The 22322-nt window shown below is 38.6% G+C and overlaps 2 protein-coding genes across 4 annotated transcripts in view; one reads left to right on the forward strand and one right to left on the reverse strand.

Annotated features, from left to right (window-relative positions):
- The window catches only part of gnal (guanine nucleotide binding protein (G protein), alpha activating activity polypeptide, olfactory type), a 167847-nt gene extending 147288 nt beyond the window's left edge, over nt 1-20559 (forward strand). Inside the window, exons 7-12 of one of the 2 annotated variants that reach the window (XM_053487796.1) lie at nt 8513-8586; nt 8843-8901; nt 9079-9199; nt 15578-15708; nt 17474-17541; nt 17820-20559. In XM_053487796.1, the coding sequence (XP_053343771.1) occupies nt 8513-8586; nt 8843-8901; nt 9079-9199; nt 15578-15708; nt 17474-17541; nt 17820-17966 (600 nt within the window). In that variant the 3' untranslated portion in view covers nt 17967-20559. The remainder of the gene's footprint in view (nt 1-8512; nt 8587-8842; nt 8902-9078; nt 9200-15577; nt 15709-17473; nt 17542-17819) is intronic. The other variant, XM_053487797.1, reaches the window with a different exon arrangement.
- Nucleotides 20560-20645: 86 nt separating this feature from the next.
- Nucleotides 20646-22322, reverse strand: part of mppe1 (metallophosphoesterase 1) — a 33574-nt gene continuing 31897 nt past the window's right edge. For both annotated transcript variants that reach the window (XM_053487794.1, XM_053487793.1), the window contains one exon: nt 20646-21208. In XM_053487794.1, coding sequence (XP_053343769.1) covers nt 21026-21208 — 183 coding nt within the window. In that variant the 3' untranslated portion in view covers nt 20646-21025. The remainder of the gene's footprint in view (nt 21209-22322) is intronic.

Here is a 22322-nt window from a genome sequence, read left to right on the forward strand (position 1 = left end):
AGCTGCCAGCTCAGGCCATATCATCATGGTTATGCAGAAGCTATGAGACTGTTACATGATAAGTTTGGAAATAAACAAATAATCGCTACAATGCTGATGCAAAAGGCACTCAACTGGCCGGAAATAAAGTCAGAGGACGGAAAATTGCTGACAACTTTCTCCCTGTTCCTGGTAAACTGTTACAATACCATGTCAAGCATCGATTACATGGATGAGCTAGATAATGCTACCAACCTGAGGACTATTGTCTCAACTGCCCTACAAATTGCGTGAAAGATGGAGGAACCATGCATACATGCATGAAAGGCGCATTCAGAAAAGAGCCAAGTTTGTGCAGTTGATGGAATTCGTAGAGCAAGAGGCAACGTTAATGTCCGTTAAAGAACAAGAAAAAGAATCACATGTCAGTCGTGCTCAAAGACACATCCTCGCATGCTACACATTGACGCACAAGATACAGCTCAGGCGATGGTAAAAGTTGATGAGACTGAAACAGTTAATACCTTGTCTGTTACAGTGAGTCATGAAACAAGCGCGTGCACTGGGGCTGGAGACGATTGTATTTTCTCCATTGTACTTGTTAAAATAAAGTCTAAGAAAGGTAATAAGACAGTAGAAGTGTATGCCTTTATGGACCCAGGTAGTTCTGCTACTTTTTGTACAGAGTCATTAGCAAGGCGGTTAAACGTACAAGGTAAAAGAATTGACATTATGTTAAGCACAATGAACGCGAGGAAACAATTAGAAAGTTATGTGCTTAAGAAAACACCTTTGTTGAACTCCCCAAAGTGTTCACACAAAAGAGCATCCCAGTCTCAGTGGAAAACATTCCACAACAGCACGACATCGATAAGTGGTCATACCTCAGCGAAGTAAAATTGCCTCAGATTAATGATAGAGTCGAAATTCTCATAGGTAATAAAGAGCATAGGCTCCTAGAACCATGGCGAGTAATTAACAGCAGGCACAATGGGCCATATGCAGTAAAGACCGCTCCTGGATGGACCAAAAATGGACCTCTTCGAGAGTCGGTTGAGAAAGGCACGTGTGACAATGAGCAAGCGAGCGTTACAGTCAAGAGAGTTTCCATCGAAAGTGTACAACAAATGCTGATACAACAGTACAATCATGATTTTCCTGAACGGAATTGTGATGACGAAGCTGAGTTGTCACGAGAGGACTATCAGTTTCTAGACTCTGTAACTAACTCCCTGCAGTTTACCGATAATCACTTCTACATTGGCCTCCCATTTAAGAAAGCAGCCATTCAAATGCCCAACAACCGAAATGCAGCCATGCAGCGCGCACTATACCTCAAAAGGAAGTTTAAGAATAACCGCTTTTTTCATGAAGAGTACTCAAACTTCATGAACGACAGGTTTGAAAAGGGTCATGCAGTCAAGGTCCTTACACCTCACCTAAGTCGACAAGACGGGCAAGTGTGGTATATACCTCACCATGGTGTATATCATCCTCAAAAGAAAAAGCTAAGGGTAGTCTTCGACTGTGCTGCTAGCTATCAGGGAGTATCATTAAATAGCGAGCTCCTACAGGCACCCGACCTGACAAACTCACTCATTGGAGTGCTCACACACTTTAGGAGAGGAAGTCCCCATGATGGCAGATGTGGAAGCCATGTACTATCAGGTTAGAGTTCCGGAATAGGACACAGATTTGTTGCGTTTCCTATGGTGGCCGAATGGAGATGTGACTCAGGACTTGGTCGAGTATAAAATGGTCGTTCATTTGTTTGGTGCAAAATCATCTCCTAGTGTAGCTAACTTCGCCCTTAGAAAAATGTCAGAAGAAAACTGCAATAATGCATCTGCCGGGGCAGTCAACACAGTACTTAAAAACTTCTACGTAGACGACTGCTTGAAGTCCGTTTCTAGTCACAATCAAGCAGTTGTGTGTATAACAATCTCACTAACCTTTGCGCAAGTGGAGGGTTTCACCTCACCAAGTGGGCAAGTAATAGTCGTACATTACTAACTTCCATTTCTGAGAGTGAAAGAATCAAAGACATGAGGGACTTAGACTTGAGAAAAGACGCACTCCCTGTTGAGAGAGCTCTAGGGGTGCTGTGGTGTATCAATTCAAACACGCTCAAGTTCAAGATTAGCATAAAAGAGCGGCCTGTGACTAGAAGAGGAATTTTGTCAGTCACTTGCTCAATTTATGATCCCTTAGGCTTCCTCGCACCAGTCATACTGCCAGCTAAGATCTTAATGCAGCAGTTGTGTAAAGAAAGACTTGCTTGGGATGATGACGTTCCCGAACAATTTATAAAAAGATGGAAGGCCTGGCTACAAGAGTTGCATCAATTGTCAGAGTTTAGTGTAGCAAGATGCATAAAACCAGTTGACTTTGGAGTTACAACTACAGCACAACTTCACCACTTTTCATATGCAAGTGAGATGGGATATGGAGTTGAAAGGTCAACTGGAAATAGAATTGCTAGACTCTGTTTTGGTACAACTGTCTTGAGATACATTGACAATGAAAAACTTTTAAAACCTTCGTCGCTAACAGAATTGCCATTATACGAGAGTCAACCAGGCCACAGCAGTGGAGTTATGTCAACACTTAAAAAAACCCAGCTGACGCCGCATCCAGGGGAGTTTCCTGTGAAAAATTCATGAAAAACAACAATTGGATCCATGGTCCCTCCTTTCTTAAAGAACCAGAGAGTAAATGGCCTAAGAACATGTATAACCCGTCAATGAAAGAGGATTAAACATTCAGCCTCAGTGAACCTCGTAAAGACTACAGAGAGCACAGATGCTGTGAGTAAATTGATTAACTATCACTCTGACTGGTACAAGTTGAAAAGATCCGTTGCCTGGATTCTTTGCGTTAAGGACATGCTTAAACAGAGAACAAAAAAAATTAAGGGACAGGCAAATAACTCGATAACAGAAAACCATAAGTCTCTAACAATTAAGGACTTAACAAGAGCAGAAAACGAAGTTATGAAGTTCGTTCAAAACCAAAAATTCAAAGATGAATTTCCATGTTACAAAAGGGTAATGCACCAGGAAAAAGAAACAGTTGTCTCTCCAAACTAGACCCAGTGCTGCAGGATGGAGTGCTAAGAGTTGGAGGTCGTCTGGGTAGGTCTGCAATGCCTGAGCATGTAAAACACCCAGTCATTATACCCAAAGACTCACACATTACAACCTTAATCTTAACACTAGAACTACCAGAGAGGGGCCATTTGGCCCTATCCCCCTAGCTCTACCAGAGAGGGGCCATTTGGCCCGGTTGTTTTTACCTAATATCCTTAATCATGTGTGAACAGTTGCCTTTGTTCTGTAAATGTGGCAATTACTTACAGAGCGACGTACAAGGTGCTACTGACTTTACAATCAGGGATCACAGTCATCTAGGAGCAATATGTAAGGGGCCATACCAAGGGTACAATTGGTGTAGAAAAAATTTATTCAAAGATTCCAAAGTTCAAAGCGTTTATTTTCTTAAACAAAAAACATACAGCATAAATTCAAATTCTATTTGTCACATTCACATACATACACGGTACAGCATGAAGTGAAATGTATTGCACGACTGCCCAACAAATTGACACAATAAGAAAACACAATAAAATAGAATAAAAAGAAAAGCATAGAAGAGGCATACTAAAGACAAATGGTATGTAAATTCCACTCATTTATCTCCACGTAGCCTTCTCCCAGCATAAAAACTACTACCACTAATAGAAAAATATATATATTTACATAAGTGTGCAACATCTGGTGTTTGTGTATGTGTGTGTGTGTGTGTGTGTGTGAGTGACCAGTATTTTAGCAGTTCATTGGTGTGATCTGTTGGCACATATCTGGCACTGCCACTCAGTTTCCTTTTTGCATTTTCCACATGTGTACTTGTAGCAGGCTACACAGCGTAAGGTTGCATTATTTTTCTTGCACTGAAAGGTCACCTGACACTTGCCAGTTGTTGAAAACACCTGATAAGTAAGATAAGAAAAGATAAAATGTTATAGTCATTGCACTTTTATATATAGTATAATAGCACAATGAAATTGGGAGCTCTTGCTCTAGGTTCAAAATAGAAAAGAAGAAATAACACAGCACTTATATAAATGCTTATATTAAAATAGATCAAATAAATAATACAGCACTTTATATAAAAATAGATAAAAATAACGACAACATACCTGTGTGGTAAATTCGTTGCGGTCCGAAGATTGTTTGGCTGATTGTGGAAGCTCACGACGAATCTTGTTTATGGTGCCAACAAGGGTAGTTTTCCGGCTGAGCAGTCGTCCAGCAAGTGACAATGAAGTGAAGTAATTGTCAGTGGTAACAGTTCTTCCCTTGTCCATGAAAGGCTCAATCAGCTTCATGACCACATTCTCGGACAGTCTCTCCCCAGAGGGACGACTGAGGTCCTTGCCAAGATAAGGGATAGCGTTGCACATGTATTTTGACTTTAAGTCACATGCAACCCAAAACTTGATTCCAAACTTGTTAGGTTTTGTGGCAATGTACTGCTGGAAAGGACAGCGAGACTTGGTTGAAAAAAGTTGCTCGCCGACAGTGATGTGCTGGTTGTAAGACTTGATGCAGTTAGTAACAAACATCTGCCAAACGTTTGAGATTGCTGCGAACTTGTCCGTTCCTACCCGTTGAGTGCGTGTGTCCTTGTCATTGAAGCGTAGGTGTCTCATGATGTCCTGGAAGCGGTTTCGGGCCATCGTGCTCTTGACGTGCGAGATCCCCAATGTTGCCAACCATGCATCAGCCAGCGACGGAATTCTGATCACCCCCCTCCAGAAAAGGATGAAGATGAACGCCATCAGTTCATAGACAGACATGTCCCAATCTGCTTCCATCCTGCGGCCATACTCAACTGTACATTTTCTTATAGTGTGAAGGATGTCCCAACTCACCAAAAACAAGAAGCTCTGCAAGCGATTTTTAATGGTTCTTCTGACTTCTCCTGTTGGCTCTCCATCACATGTATATGTTTCTAGTTGGCCGTGGGGGAGCGGCCTCCCTACTTCTTCCTCAACCCACACTGTGCAGCAGCACTTTTGCCGTCTCATAGCTGGAATTCTTCTGTGTGGTCTGTGTCTCCAGCCGACTTTTCTTCTTAAGAGGAGTTCTACTTTCTAACCCGGGACACATCTCATCACCTGAAGACATGTCAGAGTCCGAACTCTCTTGCAAGTGAATGGATACTTCCCCACCATCCGAGTCACAAGAGTCCATGTTTTGCAGCAGAGCCAAAGCCTCAGCAGCAGTGTAATGTCTTGGCATCTTTGCAGCTTGTTCGTACCGATAAGTTCTTGAAGATTGTGAATGCATGTAGTAAACTATCCCTTTTATTCCCAAGTTTAGCTTGTCATCAGTAAACAGCCCTGCCCACAGTCATCCAAACCACAGCCATGTGTGAGGTACTTTAGAGTACACTTCTTGGGGAGAAGGAGAGTGACACATTACATGTCCAAACATCTCAAGGGCCCCAAAATCACCTCGGGCCCCAGAGGGTTAACCACATAAGGCATATTTTAGGTTTCAGACATTTAAATACACATATGTACTGGTAAAACAACACATGTTGAGCTTGTAAAATACACAAAGATGTCTATGGAAGCAACAATAACAACCCATCCAAATCTATTTTGCTCATGTGTTTTATTCCTAACAGATTCCTAAGTGTGTAAGCATATAGTGTTTCACCTTTCATGTTTGTTAATTCAATACTGCTAAATACACCTAATCTTCCTGAAAAATAAAAACTTTGTTTATATTCATATTATGTTTATTTGTAATGTGTATCTATTCGAATAACAAAGATAAATTGACACAGATTTTTATCTTTGCTCATTCTGCTCTTTGCTTCATTTTATACTTTGTTACCTGAAAGACTTTCTTTTTATATAAAAAAAGTCTAATTAGTTTGTGTGTACGTCTCAGACAACTTGCAAAATAGTAAAATCAATAAGAAAGAATCATAATGTAATCCTGATATTTACATATATATGTCTTTGACCTTAATTATTTACATTTAAATTTTTATATATGGTAGGTGGTTTATTTTGATAGGTTAACTGTTTTTGTGCCGTTTAGTGCTCCTCAGCGTGTTCAGAGAGAGAGAGATCACATCACACATACGCTTCTTCCACTCAACTCTTTGGGTGGATTTTTCCCTGGTTTTTGTTCTCCTCTTCGATTTAAATATGGTTTCCCAGCGTCCTTCAAAGCTTTTCTTACTCTGCCCTTCCATTTGTGGGGGGAAGGGGAGTGACACATTCCAATCGGCCACACATTTACAAATGAATGGGAGTCAATTGTCAGTGATTAAGTTGTTAGTTTAAAACCAAGGGGCCATTTGGCCTACCTCTGGTAGGGTTGGAGGGGTCAGAAAAACCTGGTAATTCTAGTGTTAAGAGACATTCACGAACAGGTCGGACATTGTGGAAGGAATTATATGCTTTCAAAATTGCGGCAGAAACACTGGATTCCAACTGCAAATTCCCTTGTGAGAAAGTTTTTGTCCAGTTGTGTGACATGTGATCAGAGCAAAGACTAGTGAACAAAAAATGTCAGAACTGCCACGTGATAGAATAACACCAGATCACCCACCGTTCACTAACGTAGGAGTAGACTATTTTGGACCCTTCGAGGTCAAACGAGGTAGAAGTAATTTTAAAAGATATAGTGAATTGTTTACCTTTCTGACAACAAGAGCCGTGCACATTGAAGTTGCACAGTCATTAGATACAGACTCCTGCTTAAATGCTATTCGACGCTTTATGTGCAGAAGAGGCCAGGTGTCAGTCATGAAAAGTGATGAACGACCGTCCCCTTACCACTGCTACGGATGACCCCACAGATCTGGAGCCCCTGACACCCAACCCACTTGCTGCTGATGAAAAAACAGCCAAACTTGCTTCCCGGACTTTTCAAAAAAGAGGACATTTACGCACGTCGCAAGTGGAGGCAAATTCAATACCTTGCTGACTTATTCTGGAAGCGATGGGTGCGTGAATACTTGCCCTTGCTTCAGGAGTGCCAAAAATGGTCTCAAGTGAATTCATGAGAAATTCATGGGTTGTCGGACGGATCACGAAAGTGTTCCCTGATAAAAAAAAAGGACTTGTGAGACGTGTGCTTGTCAAAACTAAAACCAGTACACTCGAAAGACCTATCAATAAGCTGTGCCTCATATGTGAAATGGACTGTTAATTACCTTATAAAGTAGTTATGTTCCTTTTATTTGGTACGCAACGATATGAATACCTTAAGTTAAACCGTAAACAAAATGTTTAAAATATTACAAAGGTTTAATTTTGTGGCCCTATTGTTAAAAAAAAGAAAAGAAAAAACAACAATTTTGTGCAATTTTGTGACTGTAATTGTCAGTCTCCCTGCCTGTCAATTAGGGGCTGGAAATGTAAGAGCCATATTTCATTCTTGTGATTTGTTGTTGTGTTTATTCCATTTCAATGTATTAGTTAAGCATTAAGCATTAAGTCTGTTAGTTAAGCACTAAGCATTAAGTCTGTTAGTTAAGCATTATACATTAAGTCCATTGAGTTTAGTTTAAGCACTCAATACTCGTAAGTTGTATTGTGACATCATTTCATAAGTTGTTCTGTGACATCATCCCACAGTTGTGTAGCTGCATGTCTATCACGCACGTTAGTTGTTTAGTTGCTGTCACGGAAGGATACAGAAAGCTGTGGAGAACACCAGCTTTTGACAGTGATACTGTGAGCTAAAGGATACAGTAAAGTAAGTTGTTGTAACTGTGATTGACCGAAGCTACAGAACACATCAAACGACTAGTCGTGACTACAGTGGATTTATGGAAGAAACTGTAACAACAGTAAGGGGATTCAAAAATAGTGTTTTAAAGACTGATGCTGAATGCTTTAATGCTGCAATTGACCCTCTGCACATTGGAGATTAGGTTAAGATGGCGCCAGTGAGGTCACCTGCCATCAAGACTGCTCCGACGTCTTTTTCTTTGTTTTTGGTTTTAAAGTAAACTTTAAGTAACTTTAAAATTTCAATTTCTTTATAGCGGTTTTCATTAGGTATGACATAGACACTCTTATTTCTATTGGTGTACAACAAACTTACCATCCAATGATTTTAGAACCGAATCCATACTGGCCAAGTAAAATCCTGTGAAGGAACAAAGGACGCTACCCGAAGCTGCAGCTCAGAGGAAAACGCGCCAGCATCAGGAACAAACTAAGAGCTCATGCACAGCGCATGTCCTGTCTAGCTTCCTACTAGCCAAAGTGGAAAATAAACTCAATGACCTCAGGGCCAGGGTTAAGTTCCAGAGAAACATTCGGGACTGAAATCCCCTTTGCTTGACCAAGATATGGATTAACCCAATTGTGACATGCCATCTACTTATTTTTGGTTTACCGTGTGGACAGAATAATGAAACCGGGAAAGTCAAGGGACGCCAGCGTGTTTTATGCTGTAAAACATCAAGATTGAAGTTTTGTTCTGTTCTTACTTTGCAGGATTTGCTTAGGTGCCGAGTTCTGACTTCAGGTATTTTTGAAACACGATTTCAAGTGGACAAGGTCAACTTTCAGTAAGTATTTGTAATCTTTCCTTAGCTTGTGTTTACCCTGTTAAATTGATTCAAATTTCCAAGTTCTGAACTTCAAAGAAAGATTGCAATCATTTCAAAGCATAGTATGACATCAAATGTCTTACCCATTTTGACCACACGGGTCTTCAATTAGTCAACCTACTCACTAATTTGTCAACCTGTGTACTCTTTTGTTGCTAGATTTTACAATTACAATTGCCATTTGTTTTGGTTTTTTGCTTTCTGTGTCTTACAGCATGTTTGATGTCGGTGGTCAAAGAGATGAGAGAAGAAAGTGGATCCAATGCTTTAATGGTGAATTTTGCACATTTGTAACTTTAGTTGCACAGAACATTTTCTAGCCAAAACAATCCTCATTCAACATGTTGTATAAGTAATATGGCTTCAAGTTTGAAACAAATTCAGAATTAACACCAAATTTAAAATGAGCCCGTCTAAGATACAGTGTTTTGTTGCTATGTGTTAATCCAGATGTGACGGCCATTATTTTTGTAGCAGCCAGCAGCAGTTACAACATGGTGATCAGAGAAGATAACAGCACTAACCGCCTACGCGAGTCCCTAGATCTGTTTCGCAGTATTTGGAATAACAGGTTCCACCTTTACCTTACATTTCACTTTTTCAATCTGTTTGTGTCTGATTGCATTACTTTAAATGGAAGTTTAATTGATATTAGTCATTTCTCAAGAAACTTACAGTACTGCAGTATATTAGACAAAATGTGTTTTGTAAAATGTGACCTGTAATCAGTTCAAAAAGTAAAAATGAACAGCAGTAGCTACAATGAGGTAGCTTAAATGTGTGATTTACCTCTTATCCTGTTTTTTTTCCTAATTTGACTCTCGGAAAAAAGTGAAAATTTTAATGGTTTATATTGTACATGTCCAGATTGGGCCTAGTGATATGTTCTCTACTAGACATTTCAGTATCATCTAGTCAGGCATAGCTTTGTTTATCTAGTTGTGATAATAAAATAAAGCTTTCTGAATCAATTAACATTTTCTCCTAAATGTATCAGAATACAGTATGCTAGTAGGACCTGGATGACATGAACTGCAGTTCTTAGTAGATAGTGCAGCAGCATTTTTAGTTATAGTTAACATGCAGTGCTTTGAAGAGCAGTGCTTTTTTATTAAAAGGTTTACTGGGCTGCAAAAAAAGGGATACACCTCGTACAAGGTGTCAGTCCATGGCAGGTCACATTCAAGCACTACGGCCAATTTGAAAATGGCAGTAAGCCTAATCTGCTTGTCTTTAGACTGTTGCAGAAACCAAAGCACACAGAGGAAGCACACCAAGCCCAGGAAGAACATACAAACTCCATGTACACAGACCTGAGGCAGGACAATTTTGACAAAGGAGATGTGAGGCTACTATGCCATCGCATGCTGCCCACTTTAACCAAAATGAGCTTATTTAGATAAAGGCCTAATACATATAATCTCAAGTCTTATTGCATCACTGATCAATAACTTAAACATTTTGGTAACTGAGGGTCTTATATTTATCATGTTTTTATTTTGGCTCAAAATAATAATTGGCTATAATTTCTACTATTACACATCTGCATGATTTAACAACACAGTGGCCAAAAATATTATATTCTTTTGTGAATAATCTCTCCTTGTTTGCTTTATAAAATGTATCATATGTAAATAAGCAAAACCCATATGTTGTTAAAAGAAAATGAAATACAGTATCATGTAACTTGAAGGCCAGGGGTAGCTCAGTGGTTAAGGCATTGGACTACGGTTCGGAAGATCCCAGGTTCAAACCCCACAACCACCAAGTTGCCACTGTTGGGCCCTTGAGCAAGGCCCTTAACCCTCAACTGCTCAGATGTGTAATGAGATAAAAATGTAAGTCGCTCTGGATAAGAGCGTCTGCCAAATGCCTAAATGTAAATGTAAGTTAATTTATTTACTCATTTATTTATTTTTGAACATTTATTATATTTACCAGGTAGTAGACTTGAGTTTTTTCAAATACAAGTAGTCCCCTCCTTATGAGTTCCGTTTTGAGAGCACATTCATAAGTCGGATTTGTTCTTAAGTCAAAGAGAGTCTTATTCAATTCAATAAAATTTTATTTGTATAGCGCTTTAACAATTGTCATTGTCGCAAAGCAGCTTTACACAATCAAAGGAATTATTTAAGTTTGTATGGAATGTAAGTGTGTATGAATCAAGATGAGCAGATTGTCCCTGGTGAGCAAGCCGCGGGCGACAGTGGCAAGAAAAAAACTCCCTGAAATGGTAATAGGAAGAAACCTTGAAAGGAACCAGACTTAACAGGGAATTCATCCTCATTTGGGTGAAACAGAAAGCAGGAATTCATCTGCATTTATACAGTGTGTTAGGTGGTAGACAGTTCAGCTATAACAGTTGATGTTAATTGATGTAAATATGGAGTCCAGGTAGTTATTGAAGACAATTGCAATCTTGAACTATCGAGAAACCGCAGCTAAGTCCTCAGAGAAACAGCTGTCAACACCAATTATGGCCAGAACCGTCTTTATGGTAAAGTGAAACCATCCCCAGACAAATTCCAAAGAGACACACAGGGCATCCATGCGTCAAGATCTCCAACCAGAAGTGGGGCACCAGGATGACCCAGAGACAGGTCCGGAGGGCAAAGGAAGTCTGGATCACTGGCAGCTCAGGAACGACATGTGTAGCTCAACAGAGAGAGGGAAGAGAGAGAGAGGGAGAGGGAACAAAAGATGGGAGAGCAGAAGAGGAGACATAACAGTTAGGTATGGTTGCAGTCACATATAATGTGAATGTTTATTTAGTGTAGAGTGCAAGCAGAGACTCCGGCAGGACTAACTATAACAGCATCACTAAAACGGGAGAGCCAGAAGGAAACATAGACATAAGGGCTCCCTGAGATGTAAAGCAAACAATCACCTCACCGTTAACAAATCTGAGTAATCAATTCGAGTGGGGAAGACAGCCATGAGTCCATGAGTCCATGAGTCCCCTAGATCTGCCCCTTTACCCAAGACAAATCTATTTATAAAAATGCTTGATTAAATAAGTAGGTTTTTGGCCTGTACTTAAACATTCAGACTGTGTCTGAGTCCCGAACATTATTTTAATTTCGGGGCTCTCTAAGAAAAAGCTCTGCCCCCAGCTGTAGTTTTCATAATACACGGTACTGAGAAGCAGCCTACATCCTTTGATCGAAGTAGGCGTGGCGGATCGTAAGACACTAGCAGTTCGCTCAGATACTGCAGCGCGAGACCATTTAATGCTTTATATGTCACGAGGAGTATTTTAAAATCAATGCAAAATTTCACGGGCCACGGTAGCTCAGTGGTTAAGGCATTGGACTACGATTCGGAAGATCCCAGGTTCAAACCCCACAACCACCAAGTTGCCACTGTTGGGCCCTTGAGCAAGGCCCTTAACCCTCAACTGTTCAGATGTGTAATGGGATAAAAATGTTAGTCGCTCTGGATAAGAGCGTCTGCCAAATGCCTAAATGTAAATGTTCACGGGGAGCCAATGAAGTGAAGATAAGGTAGGTGTGATGTGCTCGTATCTTCTGGTTCTAGTGAGAACTCTCGCTGCTGTATTCTGGACTAGCTGAAGCTTGTTAATGCATCTGACAAACAGACAGTAATAGTCCAACCTAGAGGTGATAAAAGCATGAAGTAGTTTTTCTGCATCGTTTAGCGACAGTATATTTCTTATCTTGGAAATATTTCTAAGGTAAAAGAATGCTATTCTGGTAAAATTATCTACATGGGCTTCAAATGAAAGGCTGGAATCTATAATCACACCGAGGTCTTTTACTGTTGCACTTGATGGAACAGAAAGACCATCTAAAGTTACAGTGTGATCTAAAATCTTACTTCTAGCTAAATGCGGTCCTATGACAAGAACTTCTGTCTTATCAGGATTAGGCAGAAGGAAGTTAATTAGCATCCAATCTCTTATGTCCCCAGAAAAAACTTTATATCGATATTTTTAAGTGTGTGTATGCAGTGTGTCATGTAGCTGTATGTGAACATAAACTATCTGCACTATCTGTGACGCTGACAGTGCATGATAAATGAAGTTTTTGTCTATTAAAAAAAAGAATCGGCTCACATTTGCCTAAATGAGTCGTTAGCAAATCTATTTTTACTCTGTTACGGATCCACGTCACTCCGTTACCTATTTGCATAATGTCCGCCCACGTTTTACGTCGAAAACAACTTGCCCACCATCTTACAATTAACGTTACCACACTCTTGTTAATGTGACCGAGCATTCTTGCCGGGTTCGCTTAAACACTTTGTAATATAAAAAAAAAACAATAAAAAACGAGAGCACACGAGAACCTTTTTAATTGTTTATTCTACACCATTCACCAAAACTGAACTCTAACACTCGTGAAGTGCGCATGGGCATGGAGCATGCGCACTTCCCATACACGCGAAGAGTAAGGGAACGAAGCATGCGCACTTTGCGCATCACACACACACGCGAAGTGTAAGTCCACTGGAAAATGCATGAGTAGTAATGGTGGACTAGCGCTCCCGTTATTTGTTTGGACGTGAAAAGAAGAGATTGCTGTGGATCATTTTCTTTCAAAGATTTTTTTAACCGGATTATCTTTGACTGGACATATTCCCCGGTCTTCTCAGCTTCCGTCATCGGCCTTTCAGACTTCATTAACCCCGGTGAGACCGAACCATACTCCTTTAACAAAAATACAATAAACGCGGACTTCAGACATTTTCCACTCACTCGCACACATACACATACCGTTTATTATATATAGTTTGTAAATATTGTTTATATCTTTGTTTGGTTGTGGTGCACCTTTTTCATTTATTTCATTTAGTTTTGTATAATACATGTTTGCTTTATCTACTTGTTTGTGTTTGTCCTTTTCGCTTTTTTTTGGTATGTACACACATATAATAAACACGGACTTCGGACATTTTCCACTCACTCGCGTTCATGCACACATACAGTTTATTATATTTAGTTTGTAAATATTGTTTATATCTTTGTTTGGTTGTTGTGCACCTTTTTTGCTTACTTTATTTAGTAATATACAGTAATACACGTTTGCTTTATCTACTTGTTTGTGTTTGTCCTTTTTGCTCACCGGCCTTTTAATGCAACACCGACACAAAGATAAAAGACCTCCCGATTTTTGTAGCCACAGTTAATATAAAATTAGCTGGTCGTTACACGGTAAAACCGACGCCATCTTTTCCATGTATTGACGGGTCTCCAGAGCCGTCGTTCAGTTATGGTCATGGCCGTTTCATTTTCCGACACACGGTGTTGCGGTAGACCAGTCATAAATCACCGCGCCACCTGATCAATCACAGCAGTGAGGGCTAACGGAAAGGAGGGGTTTAGACAGACTGAATCTTTGAACTGTTTCACACGAGTTGTTTACGAATCATTTAGAAATGGGGTAAAATTTAATCTATTTTTGGAGAAAACTAAAGTGTTTTTTGACCTTGCATACATGTAAACCTGTTTTAAGAGACTCATTAAGCAATATTAGCAACCTATAAAATGGCATAATTGGGGCACTTTAACAATGGTCATTGTTTCAAAGCATCTTTACAAAATCAAAAGAAAATTCTGGAAATATAGTATGTATGAAAGGTGAGAAAATATGTATGAACCAAAATGATTCACAAACTTTTGACAAGGCACACCTGTAATTTGAAAACCATTCCAGATGTCTACCTTGTGAATCGGAGAGAATGCTACGAGTGCTTGCCTTTGGACAATATAAAATATAAAACATATTCTGGGTTGTTAAACATTTTTTTTTGTTTAATACATAATTCCATACATGTTCTTTTATAGTTTGTCTTCAATAAAAAAAAACAAGCTTGTACAATTATGACAATAAGAAAAAAAAAAGGCTGAGGTAGATGATGTGTCCAAACTTTTGTGTGTGTGTGTGTGTGTGTGTGTGTGTGTGTGTGTGCTGTATTATAAAATTGGTTTTGCAATGTTCTGATTTTCAAACTTAAATTCCAATTCTCTCAGGTTGTGGATAGAGTCTTGTATACATGCAGTTAAATCATTTTGAGAACAATAGTGAGGAAAGATGAATTGGATGTGCGTGAGAGGGGAATTCCCATTTTCTATATTTTAAAAGTTTATTTTTAGTAAGTAAATTAGCTTTTTAGTGAAATGAAATATCAATAATATCAAACTATTAAAAAATCTCCAAAAAATGGCAAAACGAAGGTTTAACAGAATATGTTTTATTATGAAAAGGATTTGGGAAAACAAATAAAAATAAAGGTTTTGTAATATTTTCATAAACATTGAAAGATTGTACTGGACAGTAATATTGAGAGTTCTGTATTGATGTACTGAAGACACATGTTTACTTTTTATAACACATGTTGCTTACTGGAGTTGCACATAACCACTTTAAGCTGTATGTGAATGGGACTGCAGCAGATTATATAGCATGGCTCTCATGAAACCGACAAAGACAAAATTAACATAAGGTTGGAAAAGGAAGAAAAGGTTTTTATACAGGCTAAATTTAAATTTCAGTTTGATAAAATTGAGTCATCAGTCGCAGAAACCAGTCCTGTTGTGAGTCAATTTAAAGCCTGAGTCGAGTCACAGTTAATGTGCCACCCGATTACAACTCAAATAATAAATAAAACTGAAGTCTCCATCTCTGACATACTCCCATTGTGACTTCTTGTTTCAAAAGTGAAAATTTTAACATGCAATATCAAATCACAATTTAAATAATATTGGCATTTAAAAGGTGTTATATGAAGACTAATATCACTACTCCAGAACTTCTGAAGAGACCCTAGTACTTTTACTAGTACTGATTTGAAAATGTCATAGGCACTTTATTAGGGTAAAAACAGTACTGGACACAAATTTATCATCATACCATCTGGAAAACAGTAAAAAAAAATATTACAGGTTTGTGTAGGTAATTGATTGTCTCTCTCTCTCTTACGATTGCAGGTTTTTACGAACCATCTCAGTGATCCTATTCCTGAACAAACAGGACATGCTGGCAGAAAAGATCCTGGCTGGAAAATCTAAACTTGAAGATTACTTCCCCGAGTACACTCGCTATACAGTCCCACCTGATGGTAGCTCCTTTTCAGTCCTCTAAATGCCATCTGATTTGAGAGATCTCTTCTAACGTGTCTCTAAAAATTTCAATTCACTAAATAATTAAATTATCACATTTATTTAAAACACACACAAAAACACTAACAGAAAATGCAGAGAGCACTCACTCTCTCATTCACTCATCTATACCGCTTTATCTTGTATTTAGGGTCGCGGGGACCTGGAGCCTATCCCAGGAGGTTTAGGACATGAGGCAGGGTATACCCTGGACAGGGTGCCAATCCATCGCACACACACTTACTCACACACCCATTCACACACTATGGGGAATTTGGAAACGCCAATTAGCCTAACTTGCATATCTTTGGACTGTGAAAGGAAACCGGAGTACCCGGACGAAACCTACCATCCACGGGGACAACATGCAAACTCCATGCACACAGAAACGAGAATCGAGCCTGGCCGGGAATCGAACCCGGACCCTGAAGGTGCAAGGCGACAGTGCTAACCACTACACCGCCTGCAGGGAGCACAATAAATCTTAATTTGTAATTTTAATGTCTGATGGTTTTCAATCATCCAAGGAATGTTAGTCTCCATGTAGTTAAGTATATTGTTTGGAGCCTATTTACACCTAAATGTAAAAGTATCACATTTTCTCAATTGATTTGCATACATTGCAGCATGGTAAATGTAAACAACATTTTATTTATAGGTCACAGAAATACAATCTGATCTGTTCATCCAATTTACATTCGGCTACTCTGGTTAATATGGCTCCTTTTAATCAAGGTCCTTTTGAAATGCTGTGTCACAGTGATGTTAAAAGATCAGAGGAGGATGACGAGATTGAGCTGAGCTGATATGAAGTCTGTAGAAACTTAACCATACTACTCAACCATAGGGTACCACTCCAGTCATCCAGTAACAATAATCTGAGACTACCATGGCAACAGAACAGAACAATTAAAGACTGAAAAACCAGGTAATTCGGTGACTCGTGCCCATGATCAGCCTCAGATTCTGGTTCCTGACTGATGTGGGGGGATTACAGTGTGGTTATGTTTGAGTTACCATAAACATCTTGTCAGTTCAACCTAGTCTTTTTATTCTCCTCTGATATTTCTCAACAAAAAGGTCTGCAGACCCTATACACAGTTCTGAGTGAACTAGAAAATCAGCAGCTTCTTAAATAGGAGATCAGCAGCTCCTTAAATACTCAACCCAACCTGGGTCAGCAAAAAAAACCCTCATGACCACATGATTTTTTTCAAAACCTCCACCTTATCTGTGCTCCCTAGCAAATTAAACCTTTTTTTTTAGGTAATTTCACAGCTATACAGGCTACACAGCTGCCCCAGTCCCTTGAGTTCTCCTCACGTTGTGCATGTGAAAATCGTCTTATTTTCACTATCAGAATTCTACTGTTTTTTTTTTCTTTATGATTTCAACAAGCCTTTAAGTCATTATGCTTATTCAGGTTGTTTTTCTGACCACATTTTTTTTCTATAAAGAAAATGGTTTACCATGACCCATCTGAGACAGAGTAACATCTTTGCCACTACCACATGGGTCTTTTGACATGGTTGTCAACCGCATCAGTTAGGGTCAAATACTTGAGTCTGGCATTAGGTAGTTGCCAGTTGACCCATATAAATCACTGCTTTTAATATCCAATGGAAAACTATTAACTAATAAACACTTAAAAAAATTAAACACTTTCTCCAGCTTTAATCATTTTTATAGTTTTATAGTTTAATATGTGCATGTTCTTATCCACAGTGACCCCTGATGCTGGGGAAGACCCAAAAGTAACCAGGGCCAAGTTCTTCATCCGGGATGAATTTTTGGTACAATCAAAAAATATCAAATATTCCAAAAATATTTGCTCAGTTATTATTATTTTTTTTTTGGTAGTGTTTATTAAAGCTTGAGTCAGGTAATTTTTATGTTATTTATTATGAGTCAGCTGTATGTGATACTTGCATGGTTTAACTTTTGGAGCATTTGCATGTCTTTGGTATTTATTATATACATTTCTATTTTATTTTACTTTATTTACATTCAATATTTGTTTAGTCACTTTCCCTACTCTTAAAGTAACCTAGGCTCTTTGTATGCTCTGCAGAGGATCAGCACAGCAAGTGGCTCGGACAAGCACTACTGCTACCCACATTTCACTTGTGCCGTGGACACAGAGAATATTCGTCGTGTCTTCAATGACTGTCGTGACATCATCCAGAGGATGCATCTCCGCCAGTATGAGCTTTTGTGATTAGCTGCCACAACCTGTCCATTCTGCAATGAGATTCTTATCCACTCCCAGATTTCAGCAGGACATATGTGAACTACTGACAAGTGACAATGTCGTGATTTTTTTCTATACTTATATTGTTTTCTTCCACTTTATCCCCTTATTTATACAAGAGTGAGGTGTGGGTGTGTTGTTTTCTGTATCTCTTCAGTCTTGAGAACTTTTAATTTTGATTTTCTAACTTGCTGTGGTTGGATGTGGACCAGCCAACCCAGTGAAAATCTGTGGTAACATTTGGCAAGGAAGCCTGACCTTTGTAATCTTTTAAAGGTCGTTTAGAAGTACTTGACATGTGAATAATGCACTTTTGCATCATATTTTAAAATACAGACCAGTACGCATACTTCACTATGTAGCACCGCTATATTTATTACTTGTCACTTTTCTCTTAAGTATATTTTTATCGTGTTTTGCTTTTCTTTAATTTAGTTTTCTGCTAGAGGTGCAATGTTGCAGGAATTACCCACGGGTTTGGAAATGTTTAAAGAGCACAGACTGAGTGTAGGCATGTTGGATCATTGGACTTGAAGTCTTCTGCACCTCAGTATATTCTGCAAAAGACTGAGTGGCCAAATGATAATGAATAGCTCTCTTGACATAGAGTTTTTTGATGTAGGGATAGTATGTGTATACTGGTCTGTAAATACACATACGTACACAAACACTATATATTGGGGATGGGGGTATTTTATTATGCTAAGGAATGTGCAAGGTTGCTTGCACATGCCTGCAAAATGTAATGTTATTTTGTACATCCTAATTGAAAAAGAAAAAAAAAACTTGTAGAAGCTCCTTGTGCCTTTAAATACAGCTGTACCTGTAAATGAGGATTTAGATATAAACACATTTCTGATGGCGCTGTACAGCTTGATGTCAAATCTTAACTGCAGCACAGCCTGCTGATGGGGAATCTCTCTCTCTCTCTCTCTTTTACTTGCTCAACTGTGGAAATGCATTTCTCTCTAGTTTATAAAGAAAATGGAATCCTATGGTCTTTAGTAAAAAATGGAAATTAGTAAAAAAAATTATATATATATATATATATATATATATATATATAGTATACAATATGCAAAAGTAACCACTCACTAATTGCAAAGTTGAAAATGAAAAAAGAGAAAATTGCTTTACTCCCTTTTGTTGTTCTAATTTCACTTTCAAGAATTGTTAACAGCTTTAAAACCATTGGAAAACACTTTAAGTGTTCAAACTATGAGCCTGCTGACACAGTAGGAAGTAAACTTTTCAAACATGAAATGTATGTGAGGTGTGTACACAGGGTTACAGCTGTAAATGTGTGTATGCATGTGTGTGCCTGCATGTGTATACCCACATTCCCTGTTGTGTTTAACTCAAGTTGTACATCAGCATTTTTATATTTATATGTGTACATATACATTTATAAGGTTACAACAGAAATTATATTGTACAAACCTATATGTACAATTCTACATAGAACTGTGTGTGCCTATGCGTATACATATTTATGAATGTCTAGTGAGGTCGTATGCATAATCATGGATCTAGGTAGGGTGTACTGTTGAAGGTTTGACTATCCCTTAACATTCAGTAACATGCTGGCACTGATTCACCATCCTCACAATTTACAAATTCTCGCAGAGCCTGGCACAGTAAAGTGTGAAAAGGTTATGCAGTCAGTCAAAATGGGATCATTTCATTAGTGTGAGAGAAATGTCCTTATTACTTACTTCTTATATGTAACTATACATTCATCTACTTGATCATACCAAATTTATTGAAATGTAACCACATTTTTTTTCTCAGAGGCAGCTTAGAAATAGACCCTTAAAAAGGACTCTTTATGCCTCAGGGGGGTCCTCTATTGAGAGGATTGTAGATAAATCATATCTATATAATCCTAAACTATTTTGCTTTAGTTATGTAAGGGCTCTTAGCCTTTTTAAAGAATTCAGTTTATAAAAACATATTTGGGGTTTTACATAGAACCCTCAATGCCACAACCCCCTGAGGCATAACAAAAGAACACTTAAGAAGAGTTCTAGAGTGGATGCTTGTGATTGTAGCTTGTAAATTTAAAGACCAGCCTGCATAAGAATCATGGCGGGACCTTTATGTATGACCCCTTTATCCTCAAATAATACTATAGATTATAATTTTTTTATTCTCCAACACTTTAGATTTGCTCATGGAAAGACGAACCTGACATGTGCTGCATTTTTAGTCCACAGGTATACTTTGTAAGTTTAAATTATATTAATAATAATAATAATAATGAAGGCTACTCTCATAAATCACCAATGGTCTTGTAGGGTTTTAGGTTATGTCACATTTGTCCATACTGAAAATTACATTACATTACATTAGCTAGGAGAAAAAAATATATATATGTGTATCTGTTTCCCCGAACACTACAGAAGATGACTGTGTGGATGACAGACAGGGCACATAGAGTAGCAGCACTGGTAGATAAGCTCATTCTTTTTACTTCTAGGCTTCTCCATGTTGACATACTGGGTGATAACTTGCTGAGAAATGGAAAGAAAAATCTGTCTGCCTTTAATGTTTTTTTATGTTCATAATAAGGCACATTAAATACCCATGACCTTTGTTTGGAATGGAAATGTCAGAAGAAATGTAATTTTACAAATAAAATACCTCTAAAAGTGTTCATGTTTTATTATTCACTAAATAACAGAACAGCAGCCATTATTAGTGAGATACACAGGAGTTTTCTATTTGTTGCCCTTGTTCCAAATATGACACCAGAATGTCTTTATTTAACAAAAAAAGAAAACAGCTTTGCAAAAGGGAATTTTACATGTGGACCATTAGAAAACACCAATAAAATAATATATTAACTCAGGTGGACATGATTTTTATTTATTTAAAGAACTATAGATGGAATATAATGGTATTAGCAATATATTATATTTTCTCTGTGCAACATCAGTTCCTTACTGCACAGAGACTGAGATTAAATAAGATTGTACAGATTGACCATATATACAGTACCCATAGTGCATGTGTACGTCTGTGTTTCACAAAGATTTTTTCTTGTCCAGAAGGCTGTTTACTGCATGCAAAATTCCATGGTAGAGACGCAGATATCCAAGGGTGATCATCACAATCATAACCATACTGCTATAATATACTGCAATAATACTGCTTTCCACTGGCAGGAAACACTTGGACAGTGCAAAATCAGATGAAGAAAAGGTTCCCTATACACAGAGAGACATACACATGGAAATGTTAGGAGGGAACAAATTATATATATATATATATATATATACACACAGTGGTGTGAAAAACTATTTGCCCCCTTCCTTATTTCTTATTCTTTTGAATGTTTGTCACACAAAATGTTTATGATCATCAAACACATTTAACTATTAGTCAAAGATAACATAATTGAACACAAAAATTTTTAACAAATCTTCAACTGTCCAGTTTGGGTGAACCTGTGCTCAGGGTAGATTCAGAATTATGTTTCTGGCTGAAAGGAGTGGATCCCTTCTGCTGTTGTAGCCCATCAACTTCAATGTTTTATGTTTATTTGCACAAAAGCATCACAGCATGCAATACTCAGACCAGCCCTTCTGACACCAACAACCATGCCATTGTAGCGCAGCCACATAAAGGGGCATTTTTAATAGCAGGGAAAGGGTTACGGAGCTAATGCGGCTCACCTGCACTATGAAATGGGCCCTATATGGTTTTACTTGTCCCCATAGACCGTGTTGGTCACAGGGAAAGCTCTCGCGAGCATGCGCGATCGCAACGCGAGGGAACCCGGAAGTGGCGTCGGGTCACGTGTGCCGGTATAAAGCCGGAACCGGCAAGCGGCCCGAGACGGAGAGATGAAGACAGCGCGCTGCAGGTGGATTAGAGACAGAGAGATTGTTGTTTGCCGTGGATTACTTTTCCTTGGACTCACATCAATTCCCATCTCCTTCCGTTTTCTCGTGCTCCCGGATTTACCATCATATACCGGTGAGGCCGAGCCATCTCTCCCGTACACCATTTCACACACAACAATATCATTGACTCTGGACTATCATACACACATACACACACGCTTACACTCCACCCCTTTGTTTATATTTGTATATATTTTGTATATATTGGTTTTTGGTGCACCTTGTTTGTTTGGTGGTTGGTTTGTTTTGTTTAATACACTTTGGTTTGGTTTACATCTAGTTTTGTGTTGCGTCTTATATTGTCCCGCCTCGGTTGCGCAATACCGGAAGTGCAGTTTAAAAGCCCATATTTTGATTCTCGACCCCGTAGCAAAGTAACTAGTGGTTTAATTAAATCCAAGTGTTACACCATGGT

Source organism: Clarias gariepinus, chromosome 26 (genome assembly GCF_024256425.1).
Source record: "Clarias gariepinus isolate MV-2021 ecotype Netherlands chromosome 26, CGAR_prim_01v2, whole genome shotgun sequence".
Classification (NCBI taxonomy): Eukaryota; Metazoa; Chordata; class Actinopteri; order Siluriformes; family Clariidae; genus Clarias; species Clarias gariepinus.